At 43.6% G+C, this 24,220-nt stretch overlaps 1 protein-coding gene across 1 annotated transcript in view; it reads right to left on the bottom strand.

Moving 5' to 3' along the window:
• The window catches only part of XK (X-linked Kx blood group antigen, Kell and VPS13A binding protein), a 97,913-nt gene that overhangs the window by 38,365 nt on the left and 35,328 nt on the right, over positions 1 to 24,220 (bottom strand). Inside the window, exon 2 of the mRNA XM_086933371.1 lies at positions 766 to 1,028. Coding sequence (XP_086789497.1) covers positions 766 to 1,028 — 263 coding nt within the window. The remainder of the gene's footprint in view (positions 1 to 765; positions 1,029 to 24,220) is intronic.

The following is a 24,220-nucleotide window of genomic DNA, read 5'->3' as shown; positions in this document are numbered from 1 at the left end:
CATCTTGTTAAGCATAACTATATGCTTAGTTGAGAGAATCAAAATCGCAGATGAAACATAATTGAATATGTGTTTTAGGGCAGCCAAATGATCTATATGTGATCAATACAGGAACAATGTATACAAACTCATGACCCCTTCTTGATTAAAGGCAATGTTTGATGGCTCCAAATGTGTGTTGGAAGGGAGTCTGGCACCCTCACACATACATGGTGGAACTTTTTGTTTATTAGGAATTGCGATTTGCAAAGACTCCCAATTAGGAAATTGCAATTCCTAAATTATTTATATATGGCCCATAGCTACCGGGATGTTGTCAGCAAATTCTTAAAAAAGGTTGTCTAGCCCCTTACCTTAAATTCTTCCATGTTCTCTCACCATAATATGTCATTAGGCACGTTTGACACATTATGTTGGTGATGAACAATAGAAAGAGGACTAGACAGAAACACAGACAGACATCAATCCAGATACTAATGTAACCTGATGAAAATCATGTAACAACCAGACCTTTACAATTGTTTCAATAACAAATCCCACGTTGATAATACCACACATTTATTTAGTTTTCAAGAACTGGAGTTAAACTGGTTTATAGTTCTGGCAATTAATGCCACTTTGGACAACTAGGTAGTGTTAAGCATCAATATATTTTCCATTTAGGGAGGTGATAAGCAAACATTACTCAAGGGCATTCAGAATTTTCAATGATGGGGTGGGTAAATATAAGTTTACATGCTATACTGTAGTATAAATCCTACATACCCCTCGCCACTGTTATGTCCCACTGCAGCACGCATACGTACAACTGTAGAGTAAGTTGCGGAGCAGAGCCCAGGAAAGCTTGAATCACGGAGGCCCTACTGAAAGCAGACCTGTGAGTGTACAATTTGCCTTCAGCCTGACCAATTTCCTTCTCAACCTCATGTGAAAGTCCATCTTTGGGCAATTGCTTCTTCTTGGTAATGCTGACATAAGGCTCTTCCACACGACCGGCACTGAAGTAAATATAAAAGACTTCCACACACCTGCAAACAAATCAAAACGGGGCATGTGGTAAGAGTCAAATCAATAATGCAGAACAACATTGATCGCAATGCAATGTGCTTAAATTAAAAGGCTGGTTAAAGATGCATCTGTGTTCTCACCTTCTGTTTGATTGCAATAGATCTTTTTTTTATTTCTTTTTATTGAAAGGTTAAACAAAGAAAACTGTGATGACTGCAAACATTCTTGATCATAATGTAAAGGCAGCTGCATCCACTGACAAAGCCCATCATGATAGCGACATATCGACATTTAACTATTTTACCAGCAATACACAGATCAGCAGTAAGATCCAAACATTCAGCATTAAGGCACATCATAATTTTTATTCGCCAGAGGTTCACAGTGCTCCCCCTCTAAGCAGTCCACTTTCCCAATATTTTAGTCCATTTGTTTGGACAGAACACATAGACCACCTCTGAACAAGCTTGCACCAATACATGTCTCTCTTCCAGTCCCCCAAACTTGGGATTAATTCAGATCTCCACATGTTGGTTTTAGTCCATTTAGGAGGCATCACTTGGTTGACAGTGCCAGATCACTCCCCACAACATGATTTAGGCAAGCAAGCACCCTGCCCCAGTTCTGTTGGAGCACTGGCCAGTTCCACATCATATGGAAAAACATGCCCTCCTGACCACACTTACTGGGACAAGGAGCATTATCTATTTTACCAGTTTTAACCAGTGTAGTACATGCGTTTTAACTGCTGTGAAGAGTTTTGAAATGTACCAAGCGAAATCTTGAATGTATGGCCACCTCCTTAGGCGAAGCCAGGGCCTCAGACCACTCTCCATCCTCCAAGTGCCCTATGTGTTGCTCCCACCTTGTCCGCAGCTTGGTCAAAGGAACAGTAGAGTTATTTATCAATTTGCTATACGTAAGCGAGATCACCTTTCTCAGTATGTATTCATCTAGTAACCGATCCTTGAGTAGGGAGGACTCAGGGAGGTCTTCACCCCTAGGGAGTGCCTTCTGAAGAGCATGTCGGATTTGTAAATATCTATAGGACTCTGTGGGTGCCAGCTTGTGATCTCTTTTCACCTCCGAAAATGGAAGTACATCCCACTGCTTCCACAGATCATCCACGCTTGACAGACCAATTAAGTCCAACTTATCAAAACCTCTGTGTGTCACCAGGGGGGTCAACTTTGCTGTATCCAATAAGGATTGGTCTGCGTGAGTTTGTCCCTCCACCCCATATCATGAAGTGGGGTGTGCCAGAAGGCTAGTTTAGTCGCAGTAGGGCTGAGAAGAGACGTGCCTTCTGCATCCCCATAGATGGCTCTAAGATAACCCCCTGGTCGCATGTTATCTCTGTCCGTCCTGTATGCTGCCTCCCCCTCCGGGAGATGGACCGATTGTTTAATAGCTGTTAGTTGTGCCACACAGTAGTACTTTTCTATGTTGGGAAGGCCTATCCCTCCATTAAACCAGCTCTGAGAATGTTTCTGATGTCACTTGATCTTGTTTTTCAATAGGCAAATGTGTTTGCCTGTTGAAAACATTATGATGCATCTAAAAAACCATAACTGCTGAAACCCAATGGGTTATGCTTAGAGCAATGCACTGAGAATGTGCATTCCTGTGTATGTTTCTATGTATGTATGTATGTGTGTGTGAACATCTTGTCTGCATTGTTTATCCACACTACAAAAGAAAATATTGCACTTCTGCTGCTAGTGCTGCACAGTGCATATGTATTTCTGTAAGTGTGTATGAATTGGAGAAATCATGCAATGCCTGTTCTACACATGGAAAGTTACTTAGCAATGCACATATTGTATCCAATCCAATCCAATCCAAAAATTCTTTATTTCGGTCATTTAGACCATAAAAGATGCAGTACAAATACACAATAAAAAGTTGACTGTTATAAAAACACATTTCATACAGTTCATTCAGTTACTTCCCATAATATTCCAGGCGTAAAAAGGGGTTTAAAAACAGTTCATGGCATTGTCCGTACATTTAATGATTTTTTTTCTTATCTGCCACATGGCCGTTAAGAATTTAGCAACTGCAAACACAATATGGGGCAGAGTACTAGTTTTCAGTATTCTGAACGCATGCAGGTGACTCCTAAATCCCAAATTTCTGCATAACGGCACCAGCCAGTATTTTCTGGGTCTATTATATGCTGGGCAGAAAAACAGGAGATGAGTTTCATCTTCCTCTTGATTGTTACAGCATGGACACATTTTGTCATCACCCTTTAGCCATTTACAAGTAAAGGTTTTAATGGGCAAAGTGCCTAGCCTCCATTGTATAAACAATTTTCTTGCTAAAATGGGAAAGATAATATCCATAAAACTTTCAAATTGGTAGGAATTTTTGGATTCCAGGAAACGATCAGTTAGAGTGCCGCTATTCGGTGCAGACACCAGGAGTGCTAATCTTTTCTCCTTGTAGCTTTGTACCAGTCTTTTGCGGGAAACCCTTCGGCAGCCTTGTTCGGGATCCTCCCATAACTCAGACAAATTCATGCAGTACAATTCTTTTTTTACAAAAGCCAGCCAGGGGATTCTATCGCGTTGATTCAGGTTCATAACATGGATAAGGTCTTGCCTATAGTGCGCAAGTTCACTGGTAGGCCAAAGCCTATGCCAGAACCTCAGTGGCTTTGACTCTAGCTCCTCAGCAATAGAGGGGAGACCCATGTCTAATCTTAGGGGGAGCAACGGTGTGCCTCGAGGGAGGGCCAAAAGGCGTCTAAGGAAGTTATTTTCCACTCTTACAAGTTCTTGCCCTGCTTTATACCCCCATAGTTCGCTCCCATAGGTTGCGGCCGCCTTTGCTTGGGTTTTGTACATTTCTACTGCCGGGCTAATGGGTTTAAAGGTTGAGGTGTTTACAACCTTCAAAATTGTGCCCGACAGTTGAGACAACTTTAGCCGGGATCTTGCTATCTGGCGATCCCAGAATAAATTTTCATGTAGTGCTACCCCCAAATACTGGAAAGTTGTTACCCTTTCAAGGCTGGCTAAACCCAATGTAGGGGTAGGTCTGGTTTTAGGGGATGGATTAAATATCATGAATTTGGTCTTTTCTGTATTGATCTCTAGACCATGTTGTCTACAGAAAAGGCCAAATCCATCTAAAATCCGTTGGATCCCCATCGGGGATTTGGAGAGCAGGAGGGTGTCATCGGCAAACATAATAGCAGGCACCCTCCTGCCTGCCAGACATGGGGCGTCATTGTCCCTAACATTGTCAAGATGGGATATGACACTGTTAACAAAGAGGCAGAACAGGGTCGGCGCCAGGACACAACCCTGCCTCACCCTCCTGAGAACAGGGAACCTTGATGACAGCGCACCATCCCTCCCGCACCTAACCTGCGCATGATTACTGTCGTGGAGCCTAGTTATGGCATGTAATAGTTGGGCGGGTACCCCCAGCTTCTTCAGGACCTCCCACAGTTTCTTACGTGGGACCAAGTCAAAGGCTGACCTCAGGTCCACGAACACCATGTACAGCCTCCCCCCCTCAATCCTCACCGTTTTCCAATACAGTAGGACGAGGCGGAAAATCTGGTCCATGGTGGACGTGTTTTTCCTAAAGCCAGCCTGGAGAGGACTCAGAATTTCATTGGCCTCTATCCAGTCCAAAAGGTGATCCAAGAGAAGGCGAGAGAATAATTTTTGGGGGACATCTATAAGACTAATCGGCCTGTAGTTGGCTGGGAGAAGAGGAGAACCCTTCTTGTAAATAGGCACTATCTCCGCCCCCAGCCAAGTACAGGGGATCTCCATACCTCCAAAGATGGCATTAAAAAGAATTAGGAGGTACGGGCCCCAGATCTCAGGGTGATGTCTAAAAAGATCGCCAGGTAGTCTATCAAGACCCGGGGCCTTCCCCATCGCCAATCTCTCTATTGCACTGACCACCTCACCGAGGGTAAATTCCAGGCCGGCTACGGGGGTCGATGTGGCCTCGAGGGCCACATCGTTGGCTAATAGGGTAGTATCTTGATACAATTTGCCAAAGTGGGCCTCCCAAACAGAGGAAGCAATATTAGGCTCCACCTCCGCTTTGGCTTCTCCTGTGCCAGTATTTACCAGGGACCAAAATTTTCTAGAGTCTTTTACTTCCAATGCAGAGGAGAGGTCGTGCCATCGGTTCCAATCCCACTCCGACCTTGCCAATGCCATGGCCGCCTTGTAGTCCCGCCTAAGTCCAGCGACCTTAACCTTACTTGAACCTGCTTTAATTGTGGCAATTAGCTCGGTCTTAATCTTCTTACAAGAAGAATTGTACCAGGTTGGAGTACGGGTCTTTTTACTACGTGATGCTGCCACTGGATAAAAAACCTCAGCAAGACCTCCCACTAGGTCAGCATGGATTTGACCTAATTTCTCGTTATAATCTGGGGGTCTAGGTTGTTCGATTAGTTCATCCACTTCTTTGAACATGGGGAGTGCTATTTCATAGATTCTGTTTATGCTACCTTCTGCATTAATCAGTTTCCCCCATTTTACTCTGCGTCTATTGGAGGTAAGAACCAGGTTCCTTGGGTCATCACTAGGGTTAAAGAATGATGACCCAGCGACAGGTGAAGGATGTTGCATCTCCAAAAAAAAAGCGCGTTGTGGTCACTATCTGTTCTAGCTACCACCCTGAAGTCCTGGACCTTGGACCACAGGCCAATATCTATAAAAATATAATCCAGCCTCGACTCATGGTCCTTCCTATTGAAGGTACACAATGAGGGGCTATCGGACGGGGTGCGTCCATTACAGGCCCTTATCGCAAAGTTTAAAGTAAGGGACATAATTTGCACTGCGAGCGGGGACCAGGATTTAGGGTGGGGGGATAAGCATGGTGGAACACCCCAAAAGTCATCCTCAGCAGTAAGGGCGCCCTCCTTTAAGCCTTCTAGGGGTTCGAAATGGCAATTAAAGTCTCCGCCCATCACTATCTTATAGTCACCTGGCAGTTGGCCCAAAAAGGATGATAGGTCTTCAAGAGTAGACGATTCCATAGCCACACTGACTGGGCAGGAGTATACATTGATAATTGCCAGAATTAAGGGACCGGACCACTTGAGCAATACACACTGGATGTCTTGCGAGAACGTAGGTATGTTTTCCGCATTGCATCCAATATGGCTAGCTACTCAAACCGCCAAACCACCCGAAGGACTCCCCTTACCACTCCACCTGGCCGGAATTTCAAAAACTGCGTAACCCGTTCTACTCAGGGGTTCCCTAGCCCACGTCTCCTGGAAAAGACAGACATCACTGCTACCTACTAGGAGATCCCAGTCAGTTGTATGTATCTTATTTGCAATGCCCGCCACATTCCAGGAGAGAACCTTCAAACTTTCAATAGGAGCTTTTAATCCCAACCCCTTAGTTGTTTCTAGTGCAATATCCGTGGGAGGAACTACGGGGACATGAGGTGAAGTTTCCAGGACAGTTGGGGCAGCTGATGTTGATTAGGAGCACCCACGGCTATAGATATTGGATTAGTACCCGGTGGACTCTGGGGTAGAGTAACTACTTGGCCCCTGGGGCTAGTGGGAATTGGACTACTCCATAGGGGGGGTACCAATTCTCGAGTGGGAATCTCAATAGCACCTCTCGCCATCCCCTGACCTGCACATTCACTATCAATGTTTTGGTTTGCCTGTAGGAGTGCACCCTTTTGTGGTCAGTCGACATAATCGAGACAGGAGAATCTGTTTGGATGCATATAGTTAGCTAAGCAGGGAAAGCATTGTGCTAGGGCCTGTATCGTGACCCATCCACTGCGAAGCCCACTCTTGTCCAGCCATCATCCCTCCTCAAGGTTAAATTACGTACATTTGGGTAAAAATATGAGAGAGGGACCAATTCGATAGAGGTATTGCCTGAACTGCCAACCCAGTTACAAATGTAAGGAGCAACATGTGGACTCTTGAAGCTAACAATTATACAGTCCCCCACACATTTCTTAACGGTGAACCCAACCCATGGGACCCTTCTAACCATAAGAACATCTCCTCTTAGGTTAGGTGGTAGTGGCCTTTGAATGTTTAGCCAGCTAATTACCTTATTACGTAAAGAATCCTGCGATTCCATTACGCCACCAGAAAGCTCTGGTACCCCCATCAAAATCACGGTGTAGGCTGCCGCCTCTGGGGGCAGGTTTACTGCCTTGCGCCTGGTGTTAGGGCTAATCAGCTGGTTAGGACCGTTAGCTGCCTCATTGGTTGGTCTCTCCTGACTCAGTAAACTGGCCGGAGCAGATTGCTTCGACCTCCTAGGAACTGGTACCGGGGGCAGCACCGTTTGAGGTGCTACTGGTGCAGATTGGAGCACAGGTACTGTGCTATTGTTAGTATTTTCCCCGGACTGGGCTAGTGGTGGATTTGGAGCCAGAATGGTTGTGGCAGTAGATGAATGGATAGTCCCAGCACTAGACCCGTGCGCCCCTTGTAGATTTACTCCTATCCCAGACTCAGCACCATTATTAACACTCAATCTTTCTATGGCTATCAGTCTGGCCTCTATCGAGTCCAGTTTGATGGAGAGGGGATTCAAGAGACTTTTGAGGATGTCTGTGAATGAACTGATAAGGAGCTCTGCGGTGTTTGGGGAAACCCTACCAAAGACGAAAGGCCCAGTCTGCACGGGTAAGGAGGAGACAGATGGGGTGCTCGATGTTTCCATCTCGTTTCTCATAGGTGATGCACCAGGAGCGCCCACATTGTCTACATTATCTACATGAGTGGGCATTATGGGATCATTTTTAGCCCTTTTAGCGCCTTTGGGCTTCCTAGATCTCTTCCTTTTTGATGCAAGATCCCCTCTGCTACCCTTATGTTCTGTTACTATGGGACCCTCCACCTGAGCCTCAGACTGTACTAACTCAACGGCGGGAGAGAGCTCCACATCACCAGACAAGCGTGATGAGTCTCTGTCCCTATGCGAAGTCGATGATGTCCTTAGTTGTTGTAGGACTGACTCTATGGTCTGGTCGATGCTATCCATTAATGACAGATGGGTAGAGTCAAGCAATAAAGGTGTGCTAGCATTGATTGATAAACTCGGAGAAGCCAAAGACGAATTTTCTACACCCTCTTCAGTTTGTTTTTCTAGCACAGTAGGACCATTATTGACCACAGAATTTGCCTTAGAAAGAAATTTGTCCAAAGTACCTGAGACCACATGAGCAGCCTTGCTTCTAGATTCTCTACTGGCCATTATATAGCGACCGCCTTCAGGACAGCAACCAGTCAATATGAAATGACGGGAAGAGTGAGGCGTTAGAGAGGTGGCTCGGCCCGGCCTCTCCCGTCCTCTAACGGCCTCAAACGGCCCGCCCTTTGCCCGGGCTTAGCCCGGCGCCAGCCCGCGTGCGTCACGCGTGACGTGTAACCCTCAATGTTCTTATAGCCAATGGTCCTGCAGGATACCCGGGAGAAGGCGAGGTCAAGGGGGAAGAGTCTCACAGGTGCGACAGACAACCATGCCGCTGGCGTTCCTGGAACTCGCAGTCCCGCTCTTCCTGCCGCCGTCCACACAATTTGCTTCAGCTCCCAGGGACAGAGGTTAAGCAGCACTCCAGTGTCAATGTCCAACCACGCAGCTACGAGCGGCACCCGCGAAGCTGGGGCCGCGAGGCGTAGATTTGAGCACCCGGGAGGAGGCGGGGTCAAGGGGGAAGAGTCTCACAGGTGCGGCAGACAACCAAGCCGCTGGCGTTCCTGGGACTCGCAGTCCTGCTCTTCCTGCCGCCGTCCACACAATTTGCTTCAGCTCCCAGGGACAGAGGTTAAGCAGCACTCCAGTGTCAATGTCCAACCACGCAGCTACGAGCGGCACCCGCGAAGCTGGGGCCGCGAGGCCTGGATTTGAGCACCCGGGAGGAGGCGGGGTCACGGGGAAAGAGTCTCACAGGTGCGGCAGACAAGCAAGCCGCTGGCGTTCCTGGGACTCGCAGTCCCGCTCTTCCTGCCGCCGTCCACACAATTTGCTTCAGCTCCCAGGGACAGAGGTTAAGCAGCACTCCAGTGTCAATGTCCAACCACGCAGCTACGAGCGGCGCCTGCGAAGCTGGGGCCGCGAGACGTGGATTTGAGCACCCGGGAGGAGGCGGGGTCAAGGGGGAAATGTCTCACAGGTGGGGCAGAGAACCATGCCGCTGGCGTTCCTGGGACTCGCAGTCCCGCTCTTCCTGCCGCCGTCCACACAATTTGCTTCAGCTCCCAGGAACAGAGGTTAAGCAGCACTCCAGTGTCAATGTCCAACCACGCAGCTACGAGCGGCACCCATATTGTATCAGTTTTGTTCTGTCTGAGGAAAACTTACACAACCACTGTCTGAGATATATTTTTCCTTGTGTAAGTGAAGCATGCATGCTTCTGTCAATGCCATACCTGATGTGTGTGTGTGTGTCTGTCTGTCTGTGTTGTGTGTGAGAAGTCTACACCCACAATGAGCTTGCTGCACCTGTTCCATATGAGTAATGCAAACAAACACTAATGCTGTCTGTGCCATAAATTGTATGTATAGGAACGATGCTTGCACTGGCGTTAGCCATGGTGAATCTATTCTTTGTGTGATTGTGAAGGGTGCATAGGCCAACACTATTAGCTTTGTCTATGTTGTTATTATATTTCAAATCCTCAAACGCAGGCTCATTTAGAAAAACATTGAAAGGGCTGCCCAACATAGGCTGGGTCACAGCCTCAGGGGGGTGTTTGGGGTGTGACACTCCCCATATAAATGCCCTCTTAGCTTGAGAGTTGGGCCTGGGGACTCATAGTTGGGTCTTGTATGCATTTGTTGTGTTTTCTCGTCATCCTCGTTTGACTAAAATATTTTAACTTGTAAAAAAATAAATTAATGGAACTTAGGAGCTTAGACAGAGGCCTACCTAATGAAAATAAGTATTGAACCTGTTCCTCATGGGGTCAGTGTATCCCAAACCTTGGTCATCCCTTCAACCTTCGGCAAACTGTTTTTTAGTTGGTAAATTTGTTTTCACCTCCCAACCCCCGAATCTCACTAAGCAACGCCCCTGAACATAGGGGTTAATTTCTGACACCATATCAGTCATCTTCCTTCTTGTTCAGCTACAACATGTACACCATGGAGGTAGAAAACAGCAAAAGCAGACAAACTCTTGCACTGGGGGTTTGTATTCAGAAAATGTAATAACTGCTGACAGGTCCATCATGGCATGCAACTACTGCTGTCAAAGATTTTAAGCCTGACTGCTACCAGGTGGAAACTGCTTCGGGTGCAAAAACACTGACCCTCTGGGGAACTTCAGCAATGAAAGGCTGGACTCCATTGGCTTAGCAAAGGCAGTGCCTCCGAAAAATAGCTGTTAGGCAGCTGTAGACATGTGCCCAAATATTTCTTAAATATGGTATTTGTAAAGCGATCAAAATTATTACACATTTTTTAATTTTATAGTAAGGCTAATCTGATTAGAAAAAACAACAAGGAGAGACTGGGAGTGCATCTAAGGTCCAGCATACCTGCACCCCAAGTGCATACATATCCACAAAAGGCATGCAGGCCCTCCAGTGTTGCAGAGCGGAGGAGGTCACTGGAGTGTTACTCCGCAGGATGGGAAACAACCTTTACAACGCAACTTTTACAACGCACTACCATTACAACAAAACTTTTACAGTGCAACATCCATTACAACGCATGCCATTACAACGCAACCATTACAACGCATGACACTACAACGCATACCACTACAACGCATGTCATTACAACTCAGTCATTACAACGCATAGCCTTACAATACATAGTACCCTTACACTATCCAACACTTACCCTACTGTTGCACCCCCTGGAGTTAGAATAGTAATTTTTACCCCTACACTATCCAACACTTACCCTACTGTTGCACCTCCTGGAGTTAGAATAGTAATTTTTACCCCTACACTATCCAACACTTACCCTACTATTGCACACCCTGGAGATAGAACAGTAATTTTTATCCCTTCACTATCCAACACTTACCCTACTGTTGCACCCCCCTGGAGTTAGAATAGTAATTTTTACCCCTACACTATCCAATACTTACCTTACATGCAATGTAATGTTATGCGTTGAAATGGTATGCGTTGTAAAGGTAGTATGCGATGTAATGGAATGCGTTGTAAAGGTAGTTTTTAAAAATTCGTTGTAATGGCATGCGTTGTAATGGAATGCGTTGTAATGGATGTTGCGTTGTAAAAAATGCGCTGTAAAGGTATGCGTTGTAAAAGTATGCATTGTAACGTCATACATCCCGCAGGATGCCTCTCTTTCTGCAGCTAGTTTGCCCTCCACCAACATCTAAAGGGCAGATTGTTTACTCAAATAGGGTCAGATTGCATATATTTACTCATATAAGGTATACCCTACATCATATGGGGGATGTTTTTTGATTGAATACTTTACTGAACATTGTACCGACAACCCCAATCAACTGTAGATTAGGCTTGCACGTGAATAGGGCCTGTTTCCCTTGCACAATGCCATCTCCACCCCCTGTGGTCCTACTGCACCAGTGAGGACAGAACTGGTTTGGACTGGGCTCTGAGACCCTTGCACAAAAAGAACAAAGGCATTTTGGGTTATAAGTATGAGAACTAAAACCCCAGAGATTTAGACTGCTTCTGGAATAAAGACGAACCTTTGCCAAGGAGAAGAGCTGGTGAGACTGGAGGAGTACTGCCCCATTGCTGTGTGTTGTTTGTGGTTAGCCTAAAGTAGCTGTTTCTGCCAGGTGAAGGACAAGGACTTGTCTGTGTGCTGTATAACCCCGCTTGAGGAAGATCTCCAAGGGTTTGAGTAGAGATTACCTCCTGTTCTGAAGTCTCACGGACATAAAGACTTCACCCCTAGCTCCCCAGCACTTCCTTGCTGGGAGTTGTGACCTGCTAGGAAGTGCCTGTGACTGTGTTGGACCTCTGAAGGTTGTTCCTGCTGTTGGGAGCCGGAACAGCAACGCCACTACAAAAAAATTGATGTATCGTTCTTCTTGCAGCAGTTTTTCAGATGCAGCACCGCTGTGCGAGAGAAATCTCCACGCATTGCTGCTGCCAAAACCGACGCAGCACCTGTCGCTGCTGCAAGAACCGACGCATCGAGGGATCGCGGCTGAAGAAACCAACGCAGAGCCACTCGACGCCGCCGCATTGATCTCCAACGCATCCCAGATTTCCATGCATCGTACCTGTGCTGTAAGTTTTCCTGCCGCATCACCTGCGAACTAGAACCGTCTCCGAATCGATGCATCACTTTCCCTACAGACCGGATTAGACACATCACTTCTGCGTGCACCAGAACTTTTGCATCGCCTCCCCAAGGACTCAGGAACTGACGCATCTTTGTTTTTAAACGCTTCCCATCTCTGCGGCTGTTTGGCCTTGTGCATTTTGTCCAAATACAGGTACTTTGAGAGAAATCATGCATCTATAGTTTTCTATGGGCCAAGTTGTATGAAACCTTCTTAAAGTCATCTTCTTATTACATGTATTTTGGATTTTTGTCGTTTTGGTCTTGGTCTTATTGAGTTTAGATAAAGACACTTTATTTTTCTAAACTGGTGTGGTGTCCATTTGTGGTGTTATCACTGTATTACTGTGTGTTTTGAGTACAAATACTTTACACATTGCCTTTGGGATAAGTCTGTCTGCTCGTGCCAAGCTACCAAGGGGTGAGCAGATTGCGTCTGTGAGACCTCAATGAATGCCGTCATCAGGATTGATAGAAGCTGGGGCCAACACAGTGCATGGGCCGTTACCGAACCAAGCAAAGTATCAACATCCGTTGGCAGTGCTGATGGAAGTGTTAGACAGATGTCCAACACGCATTCTTCTCCACATAGCAGGCATCGTAGAACAGGTAAGATGCAATCTTGCCAGATTGGTCGGAATGATAGAAATCACGTGGTATTCAGATCTCTCAAACGAGCCAAGCCCAAGATCTGTATCATGCGCTCACAACACTTCATTGCCAGGAGATTGTTCTCCATGGTAATCTGGATGTCGCTGGTGACTGGACTTGCCATATCGGAGCAAAAGAAACAAGAATAGCATTCCTGCTATGAGTCCCAAAATGAGAGGCAGGCCGTCAAACACAGAGTGCACGAAGTTTGGAGAAATGCCTAGGACTGCTTCAAAGGGTGCTAACAGTCCCGAAAAAACTGTCTTAATTATATGTACAATAACACTGGTATCAGACATGTTTAAGATACGACCTAACATTTCTGCAAAATGTATTGGACAGTTTGTGAATAAAAGGGCATGTATCTCTGCAGAGGACCTTGCAACCTGCAGATCATACGTCTCTTTAGAAGAGGTCAGTGGCACAGTTTTTTGTAAAAGAATGGCTTTCATTATGCTTAAAGTATCAATTTGTATAGAAGAGATGTTCTGTGAAGGCCCTAATGGCGACTCCCCGTATGTCTTAGCTTTAGGAAACAATACTTGCATAAAACAAGTGACCCTGGCTGACACAGTTACGAGATAGGCTATTCCTGGCTTCATTCCACAACAGCTATGATCATTCAACATTATGGAGCTCCCGTTAGAAAACTGCCTAAAAATTGGATCCATCACTGCTGCCAGAAAACCTTGCAGGTGGCAGGATAAGTTGGTCAAAGAAACATCGCAGGCCCGTGTAAATTAATACCCTGACATAGAAGTGTACCGCTTAGTGTGCTTTTACATTGTGTACCACTAAGAAACACTTATTTTCCCCCACTCCAACATCTGTGTGTATGGAAATTCCCAGGTTGACTTTATGTATTCCTTACCCAACCTTTCATACACGCCTGCTGGTATATGTTTCAAACAATATTGAAAGTGGAAAATCGTGACAGGCAGAGTGATTGTCCCATGTATTATCCATTCCATTGCTGGCTTCTCAGAAACAGTTAATGGTAATCTTTCAAGTTTTTTAATGCTCAGCGCCGTATATTCTGCTCCTCTTTGTGCCTGAGTGATTTGTTTATCTGTAAGGTAAATACAGAAAACAATGACGCCATGGCACGTATCCAGAACGAAGATTTTGTAACGTCCAGCTTAAAAGCATTATAGAACGTAATTGTGACTGTCCATGCTGTAGCATGAGCAAGTCCTGTTCCATTATGTCAAATGGCAGAGGATACAATGCTGTCCAAAGAATAAATTCTGGATGACAGAGTCGTTAACCCATTGTCAACTACAGAGAGAGCTTTCTCTAAATTAATACGATCAATTTCTTGTATTCTTTTTGCGGTCTCTGCTTGTGTCCCTTTCCAAGCTTCATTGTAAATGGCATATATATCTGCGTATATGAAACGTTTATGACGTCGTTTTGCAGGACCTTGTTAGAATTCCCTGAAATCAACACCATCTTTAACCCCTTCGATGCTGGTGACGGAACCATTCCGTCATCAGTCACGGTTGGGCTGTGCTGATGACGGAATGGTTCCGTCATGACCACACCCATTATCATTGGGGCCCAGCACAGGAGGAAAATATCATCGGCAGCGATGAGGTTAAGTAAAGATAAGTGTTGTTTAACCTCTGTGAGTGTGAATTTTTGTAGCCACTCAAGGCACAGTTTTCCTACACTGTAAGTTGTTACTATCCCTGGATGTTGTCTCTGGATATGTCTTGGATCTGGCCTAGTTACTGTAAACCCTTGTGTCTTATTCAGAAATCTATCTTGACAGCTATTCATGTCTGTGGGCCAGATTAACCATTTCTTCCATTCAGGATCAGTTCTGTTTTTAAGTAAAAGTGATTTTACGTCAACCCCTCCCTCTGAAGTGTTTTTACTATCAGGTGTAGGTGTAGGTATGGAAGATTTGTTTAAATATTTTATCCTGGCTAGGCCAAGACAGGATGTCTGTTGCACAGAGTCATTCAAAAACATTATTTGTTCAGGGATGATGCAGGCTCGAAATAAAGCTTCTAATCCCTGCCCCAGACCGTTTTTCGTCTCAATGTTGTCTTTCCAAAAGTCATAACCTAATGAAGACAGCTGAGCATAAAAGGCCGCAGAATAAATTTGCTTTGTATTGGTCAACATACTTTTCATTCATGTCTTATTAACTTTTTTAAAGTAAAATGTTTCTGGATTTGAGACATTAAAACCTGAGAAGTATGGAATTTTTTCATAGAATGTTTTTGAGCTACCCTTTGGTGGTGTTGGACAATGTTCCCATTGATTGAAGTATAAACATTTCTAGGGTTTGCAGATTTGTGCAAGTAATGATGACCATAGTGGTTATAACAGTACATTTGTTCATAATCTGATGAACCTTCTAAGTATTCATGTTTTGTAAATTTTGCAGACATCTCTAAATCCGACATCATATTATTAACAGTCTCAAAGTCCCAATCATCAGAAAACGTGCCGGGTAAAACAAAGTCACTTAAGGAAACCTTGAATTGATGTGGAATCTTCAACAGCTCTGCAGGACTATAAATGTCATAATCAGTTCTGTCCCATGCTATACCACCAGGTATAGGAACGGCTGTGATGTTCACTGATGTCAAGTCTCTTTGTTCACAATGAGATGATTTGTGTGGCTTCAAGAGCAAGATTATGTTTTTACTTGCTGTGTCAATTTTACTATATCTTCCGTTTATCAGCATTCCCAGACTTAATACAAGGATTAGCCAAAGTAGGAGAAAAAGTACGCCTAGCACAATCCAAATTTCAACCCATGGTGAAACCAGATACGTTTTTTCAAGTTGCTGAAAAAGTTCTGTTACTTGTTATTTAAAACTTTTATTTGCTGGCGTCGTTTTTGGCTCACTGGGATCCACAGAAAACGTATCAAAGTTGATGAAATAGCCAGAGGCAGTTCTGTTAATTGGTGGTATTGCATCAGGATTACTTGAAATCGCTGGAGCTACTTGATCCCTTGTCATATTAGTATAGTCAGATGCTATATCATTGCAGACAGGAGTGTCTTGACGAACTGTTATTTAGGTCTCAAGAGGCACAAGTTCCATGGCTTTGTTGCACAGTCCTTCTGTTCTTACTGCAGATTCTTCAAAGGTGATGAGTCTCTCAGTTCTTCCAGCAAGGGGAGGCAGTAACACTGTTCTTGATCCGTGGATTGCTAGCACAGGTACTGGTTTTCTGTAAAAAGGCCCAAATTCCTTCTTATCCGTGATCTTTTCTCTGACTAGATCCCCAATCTTTGGAATCCAGACAGGCCTTGCTGGGATGGGTGGTTCTCCTTCAGTGGTCGTTGGCTTCTGCAATGTGTCGCTTAGACTTCTTCTTGTTTCATTTAAGTCCTGCAAAACAGCCAAACGGTATTTGATATCAAAGGGTTTTTGTTCTACCACTGAAGTGTGACAATCGAGGTCCTGGAAAAGCCTTCTAGTACCAAAAAGGATTTCATATGGAGTGATTCCACCCAGAGAATTTCTTGGCAGATTATTTAAACTACGTTGGACACTTATTAGATGTTTGACTCACCCGTCACCCGAGCCTAATACCCTAGCTGGTATAGATTGCTTTATGTTCCGGTTTTTTCTTTCCACTACAGAATTTCCCTCAGGATGGAATGGACTCAAATACCGCAATGCAATGCCCATGCTGGCCATGGCCTCTTTGTAAGCTTGAGAGCTAAACACAGGACCCTGGTCAAAATGTAGAGTGCTGATTGCTTATGTGCCGATAAAGACTCGCAAATCTTTTATAATAGTTCTGGCGTCAGCCGAGCGCTGAGGCCACATCCAAATGAATCTTGAGCAGGAATCCACTGCAACCATGATATATTTATAGTTACCATCCCTTTGTAAGGGACCACAGTGGTCCAGGTAAACGCATGCTAATGGTTGATCTGAAATTTAAAGCGGCGTCTGTGCTGGGCGTTTCACTGTTGAAACTTTCATTTTCTGGCAGATTTCACATTCCAAAACATAATTTCTGGTCTGTTTCCTCATGCGTGGCCACCAGTACCTTTCTTTTATTAACAACACTGTGGCACAAACACCTGCGTGTGCAGAGGCGAGCCCTTCATGTGCTGTTAAGATTAGTCCTAATCTATGTTCCATGTTTAGAATTACTCTATCCCAAACTCCAGGGATTCGAGCATTATTTGCATCAGTTATATATGAATACTTGAGTGGAAAGCCTTTTGATAACATTTTACCGCTGTCTTTTTTGGAAGCGGCGACAGCCTGCAATATTTTGCTGTCTATTTTTGTTTTAGAACGAGTGATTGCAGCTACAGAAGCCGTTTGCACAGCTGCCTTCGCGGCTTCATCAGCCAATGAATTCCCTGCAACGTGAACGTCACCACGCTGATGACTCAGTGTATGGATCACGTGAGTCTTTTGTAGTACTTTCTGTAATAGAACTACTTTTTCCCAAAGCAACTTATGCTTGATTGTGCCACCTTTTGCGTCTTTGAAACAGTTTTGAACCCAGTTCTGCCAGTATTGATTGTAAGATTGAACGCAGTAATACGATTCGCACACTATGAGTGTGGGGAATTCACGATTGGTATTTTCAAGCGCCATCTTGAAAGCCTGTAGTTCAGCTTGCTGAGCTGTACAGTCTCCGAGAGACTGAGTTTTTGTGACCATGGGTCAGAACTTACCATCGCGCCAGCGAACTTTAACAATTGCGCAAGCAGCACTATAAGCTTGTTTGCCCCCAATTGTTGGCTGTGCTGATCCGTCTGTATAAATTATACATTCATACTGTTCTAGAGGCAGAATTTCAGTGGGCAGAGGACATTCTTGTTCTTATTGTAGAAATTCTTGAGTTTTCAAGTAGAGGTCAAAAATGTATTCAACGTCTGTTGTAGCAAGAGAGTTAACCCATTGTATCCATCTCGGATGTAAAGCCTTTGCATTCGGAATGCTTGCTTTTGTCACTGCCTCTAAGGCAGATACAGGTGTAACGACCATTTATTGCTTACCCTGTGCGAGAGCTCTCTTTTGCTACTGCAGTTTGAACCGCTGTCAGAATTTTTTCTGCTGAAGTGAATTTCAGCTTGTGTGTACAAGTGTGATTTATAAGCAATTGGTACTTTTTCACCTTCATTAATGGTTAAGTACGTGAATCCGCATCTTCCTGGGATTATTCTGATTACAAGGTTGCATACGTTTACTTGTGTCTGTAAATGTTTTGTTGTTAACATGTCTGTTTGCACTGAACGCAAAACTTCTGTTTGTTTTTTAGTCCAATTAGTTATTTTGAAATCAGGTTTGATTAATTCGTAGAGAGGTTTAACCCTTTCTGCGTAATTTAGAATGTAAATTCTTCAGAAATTTAGGAAACCTAGAATTGACTGTAGGTTTTTCAGCGCTTTTGGAGGTTGGAGCAGCGCGCACTTCTATAAAAAGTTCGCTGCCAGACTTTTGCCTTCACTTGATAACTCATATCCTAAGAATAGTACGTTGAGGTGGGCAATTCGTGATTTTCCAACAGAGGCGAAGCCAAGTATTATGGTGTTCACTCTGTTCAAGTGCCTATCCAAGTCATTGTCTGTTAGATAGATGTCATCGACATAAGATAATGCCTCATCATCATATGTTTGTAGTAACACTGTTACTCTGGCTGAAAATAACCCCGGACTATTCTTGAATCCCTGGGAGAGACGACAGAAGTGACTCTGTGTCCCCATAATTGAGAAAGCGGTCAAGTACCTGCTTTCAGGTGCAATGTTTTGACAGAAGAAACCGTTAGAAATATCTAATGTGGTTTTATATTTTTTACGCACAATGTTATTCATTTGTGCTGCACTCTGTGCATTTTGTACTGCAAAGGTTTTGCAAAAAGCATTTAAATGTCTGTAATCCAAAACTAGACAATATGTATTGTCTGGTTTGGAGACAGGAAACAAAGGATTGTTCATTGACGAGGTCCATGCTTCAATCACACCTTGGTATTCAAGTTGATATAAGATCTCCCTGGCCTGTTATTTACCTTCTTGCTTAACCAGATTCTGCCTCTTTGCAGTTGGTTGAGTTTTTAACTGGATTTTATGGTGAGGAGAATCCTCATCCCATCCTACATGTTTTGTATATAATGCTGGAGCCTGGGCTATAGCCCATTTTCCAGGTGTATTTTAAGTGAATTGGAATATGATTGGAGAAGGCTGGCATAATGACGTCTTCGCCATGTGGGCATTCCCTGACAAATTTAGGTGGCCAGTCTTTTTCAGCTAAAAAAATGTCATAACCCTTAGAGAGCTTCTCCCAAAAGAGTGCTCTTATTTTCCTAGTTATGTCCCCCTCCATCCGGAGAGTTACTTCATATAACTTATGGGGTACACTAACCCTGGTATCAGCTGTTTCAACTTGAATGTACTCATTCAAGTCCACTGTCTCCAGATGATCCTTCAAGATCATGCGAGCTATGGTGACTTCTGCTGCGCTGTCCAGCATTGTCTGGGCCCACTGCCCGTTCTTGAGTTGTGTCCTCAAGATCCTCGGCATGGCTGATTTTTAGACCTGCTACCTTCTTTTTGGTGAATTGGATTTTCTTATTTTTTGGAATGTTTTGATCGTCTTTGGACTTCACGCGTTCTTCCTTGTGTTCGGACCGTCCTCTTCTTTCCGATTTCTGTGAGGAAGTCTGAAAGGTACGAGAGAAACGTGTATTAGTATCTTGATATCTCTCAGGTTTTCTCAAATTATCCCTGTTCCTGAGGTTATACCTCTTTTCAGAGGGCTCCTTTTAAGGAGACCTACCTCTGGATTGAGAACGCTTCTCTTTAGGAAGGGACTGTTTAGTATTTTCCCACTTCTTTTTAGGAGTAGTGAGAGTGTTTTTAATAAAGACCTTTTCAAGACTTTCTGTTGGTTGCGGCTTAACTGGTTTCCGACCCAAACTATCTCTACCTAGTTCTTCATTGGATTTTTCAATTATTCTGGCCAGTTCATATGGTTGCTCAGTTACATCAAATTCTGTTAAGTTTTGGCGGATCACCACGGATGCTGATTTACCTTTAATATTAGCTAATATTATGGCTGAGACCTGTTTGAAATCTTTTAGTAATTTCATACCCAGGTTCAAAGCAGGCTCTGCCCCGTATTCATTTTGAATCTGTTTCAGGACGTCCGGTATCACTGCCATAGACGGGAGACCATGTGCTTTTGTGTAGATTGCAGCAAAGACTGTACCCCAAGTGTTGCAGTCCTCCAAGTGTGGTGCGATCCCCATTGGTAAACAGACTGTTAGAATCCTGTGTTTCTCATGAGGTGTACTGTCAGGAAATACTGCCTCGATTTGAGTAATCTTTTGAGCTATCCAGAATGGAATTTATTCCCTTTTAGCGGGCAATTTACCAATTACTCATTGTATAGTCTGTCTGCATAAACAGTACACCAGTAGAGGGTGCAGAGCCTACAATTGGCCCGTGGGCCGACATAATTATAAACAGTCTCATTATTTCCTCTTTATTTTCATTCATGTTTATCCTTATTTTATTTTAAAAGTATTCCAATTGAGCCAGTAGTGTTCAAATCTTCAAAGCTTTATTTGATGATTCCTTTATACAGGTCGCAGAATTCATGTTTTTGATATTTATAAAACCCAATGCATGTCGGGAAACTCCCTTCCTCAGGGGTAATTGCAATAAAAACAATATTTAGGATACCAACATGCTGCCCATCAAGTTACTATAGTACATAACCTTAAAAGACATTTAATTCCACAAGTTGACTAGCACTTCCCCAAAAACATTACAGTTGTAATTGTGCTCGTTCTAATCATATGGCTGTGCCTGTCGAACAACCCCTGTGATCAAATGTATGACGTTATTACAATTAAAAAACTAAAAACACATCACTCCCTCAAAACACATCACTCCCGTAACAAATATCAAACCCCACATGAAACTTAAAACAGTAACAATTGCCCCAATACACCTTATTTTCAAAAATTACACCTCCCCAATGTTGGAGGCAATTTCAAAATATGTTGACTTTTTTCTGAAGCCATTTATGGTAGAGGTGCCATCATATCTGAGAGACACCGCCAATTTTATCAAAAGGGTTGAAGGCCAAGAGTTTGACGAATGTTCACAATGGATGGTTTCCTTTGATGTAACCTTGTTGTACACACAGATACCCCAAGACGAAGCGGTCCAAGTGATAGAGGCGTACTTGGAAAATTGACCATGCCCTCACAGGGTACTGACAACATTTATTTTACAACTCGCTGAAGTTGCCTTAAAAAAGAACTATTAGAAGATTGGTACCGCCATGGGTTGTCCCTTTGCTCCAGAAATGGCGGTCCTCTTCATGTCCAAATATGAAGAAAGATTCATCTTCAATAACAACCTTTTCAGAGAAAAAACTTGTGCAATGGTTGCGCTATAAAGAAGCCATTTGGTGTCTATGCAGTGGGTCGAAAGAAGAGGACATAAAATTTTGTCTGAACACAAGCAAGACAAGTCTGACATTCCTTGATGTGGAGGTGAAAAAAGGTTGACGACTACATTACACAGGAAGTCCACTGACAAAAATACCATTTTACATCACTTAAGCGCTCACCCTAGGAGCTTGAAAGAGAATTTACTGTATGGTAAATTATTAAGCATACAGCGCAATTGCTCAAGAAATTCTGATTATTAACAGCAAGCCACTATTTTCAAAGATCAGATGATCCTTTGAGGATACTCCAAGAAGCTACTGAAGCACGCAATAAAGAGAGCGTGGTACATGCCTCGGGAAGATGTGCTACAAAAGAAGGTAAAAACTCCACTGGACAGATTAGTTTGCGTCACCACTTTTGGTCCAGATACCCATATGTTTAGGCAAATCATGTTAAAAAATTGGCATCTGTTGGAAAATATGAATTGCCCTTTTCCGAAACCACTCTTTGCTATGAAGAAAAACAAGAGCATTGGACAGCAAATCGTAAGACCGGATATTTTTCCATCTCAAACCAAAAGCAATTTGCGGGCACAATAGCAATTAAAACCAGTGGTGGGCCATCACAAATGTGGCACTTGCCTAGCGTGCAATTCTACAACAGAGAGTTCTGAGTTCTTACATAATGATACCAAATGGGGGCACTCAGAATTCACTATTTTTAAATCCTAAAATGTTGTTTATGCGATTCTCTGTCCTTGTGCCAAGATATATATCAGCAAGACAAATCAACAGATTAATCAGCGCATTACGCAACACCGCTCTAGAATAAAAAAGAGGGTGGTCACAGCCCCAATGGTGCAACACTTCATTGATAACTCCCATAGTGAAAGGGATTTTAAGTGGACAGTGCTGACAGTCCTAGATACAGCTAAACAACTGATTGACATGGACACAGCTTTGTTACAGAAAGAAGCTTACCCCATTTTAACATTTAATAGCGCAGTGACTGGGTTAAATGGGATGACAGAACTCTCAAAAGCATAGTACTAAACTACATGTCCCACAATACACCGTTCCAGTACTGAGAAAGATTGTTCTCTAGCAATAAGGCGAATGGTCAAAATTTCCTTCCCATGACCACTAGCGTCAAACACAACTAGTGTTTCAACATGGAATGCCCCTGAGACAGTGAAGCGGCGGCCCACATCGGTGATAGACGGATAGATGTGGTTTAAGATAAAAGAAGTAAGTGTTCCACGTGCCTCTACCCAGAAAAGGTTTTAAACATTGTTGTGAGGCTCCTGGCTTAAATAACGCGTCCCTGTTTGTTACAGGGAGACAGGATTGCAGCAAAACACACCTGCATGTGACAGAATCGTTTCAAATCTAAGGTACAATTTTTTGCCATTTTTTACACTTGTCCAACACAACACTAATATAACTATAATAGTCACGATAAGAACAGAGTTTATTATTTTTTTGACATGCTGTAGAAATCCATATTGGCAGTAATCACGCGGCCCCTTGCAGCGGCTCAAAATTGGGTTTGAGTTTGAATGCTGACTCCGACGAAAATACAAGTTGAGTCGTAGCTCTATCAGGTACAAAATTACTTAGAGAGTAAAATAATTTTTAGTGGAAGAGAGGCCACTTTTCCATGTTTGCATCAATTATTTATTTATCTTTTAGAAAATTGCTGACATCCATTAATATGAAGCCCTGAAGATAGTCCCAGTACCAGTGGCATGGGACTTCAAACGCGTTGGCATTTTGGTACACGGAGGAATTGGAATAATCACTAGAGTGTCTCATGTGAGGGAATTAAAACGAAGAAATTTTCCCGCAGATAGACCGAAGTATTTCTCTGTGTCAGACATGTGTTTAGTCTCAAGAAAATAAGATAGCGACAAGACTGCTATAATCATTTGTGTGTTATGATGCAAATGTTAAATGTTTTTTTGTGTATGACCATTGTATATAGTAATTTTGTGTATTCATATATATTTTTTTATATTTCTTTTTATTAAACAATTCGACTGAATCACATCATTGGTTACAGACAGGTGACTTCAGCACTTTCCCGGCAATTTCTTATACATTTCAAAATATATTACATTTATCACATCACTTTGTTTAAGGGGTTTCAAGAGTGTCATTATCAACTTGTCGACTGGGCGGGGAACAGACATCACCTCTGTACCGGTTTCAGGCTCCCAAACCTTGCTCCCCTTCCTGGGGCATCCTGTAGCTATATAGACTGATTTTTCCCTGTACGTGCACCAGTCTAGATCTTCCCTCCACCTCCCTAATAGGGGTGGCTGATCAGCCCCACACTGCTGTGCGATGTTCCTTTTTGCCATTATGAACTCTAATGTCGCCCACTGTTTAGTAAATGTGGGAGACCATAAGTCTATCCAACCACATCCTAAAGCCTTGTTTTTAATCCTGCCTAGGGCCCATTAATAAATTAACTGACTGGGACCTCTAGGACAGCTTTTTTAACCCCACACAAATCACTTCACTGCACATTCACTTGACAAATCCAGCTCCGCTGTAATCAGGCGTTGTAGCACACCTGAGGCACACTTGGTGCCTCGGGAGGGGCCGATGATGAAGCATGCCACCAACTAGGTTGGTGGGTGAGGGCTTTCTTAAAAAACAAATAGTTTTTCTTCTCCCTCAAAAACAATTGTTTTTGACCCAACAGACACATAACCTTTTCCAAGTACCTAGCTCTTGTTGATTAATAAATTTCCCCTGGGGAAACAAATTAGCTACTCTAGTTCCTCACTCTCTATTTTAATTACAAGCGTTTTATATGCCTCCCATAGAGTCTGCGCTGAATCAACCGTGCCCCCATTTTCGTAAAAGTAGTTATCAGTAGCCTTG

The sequence above is a fragment of the Lissotriton vulgaris genome, chromosome 8 (assembly GCF_964263255.1).
Source record: "Lissotriton vulgaris chromosome 8, aLisVul1.2, whole genome shotgun sequence".
NCBI classification, from domain to species: Eukaryota; Metazoa; Chordata; class Amphibia; order Caudata; family Salamandridae; genus Lissotriton; species Lissotriton vulgaris.
This window is presented reverse-complemented; position numbering and strand designations above follow the sequence as displayed.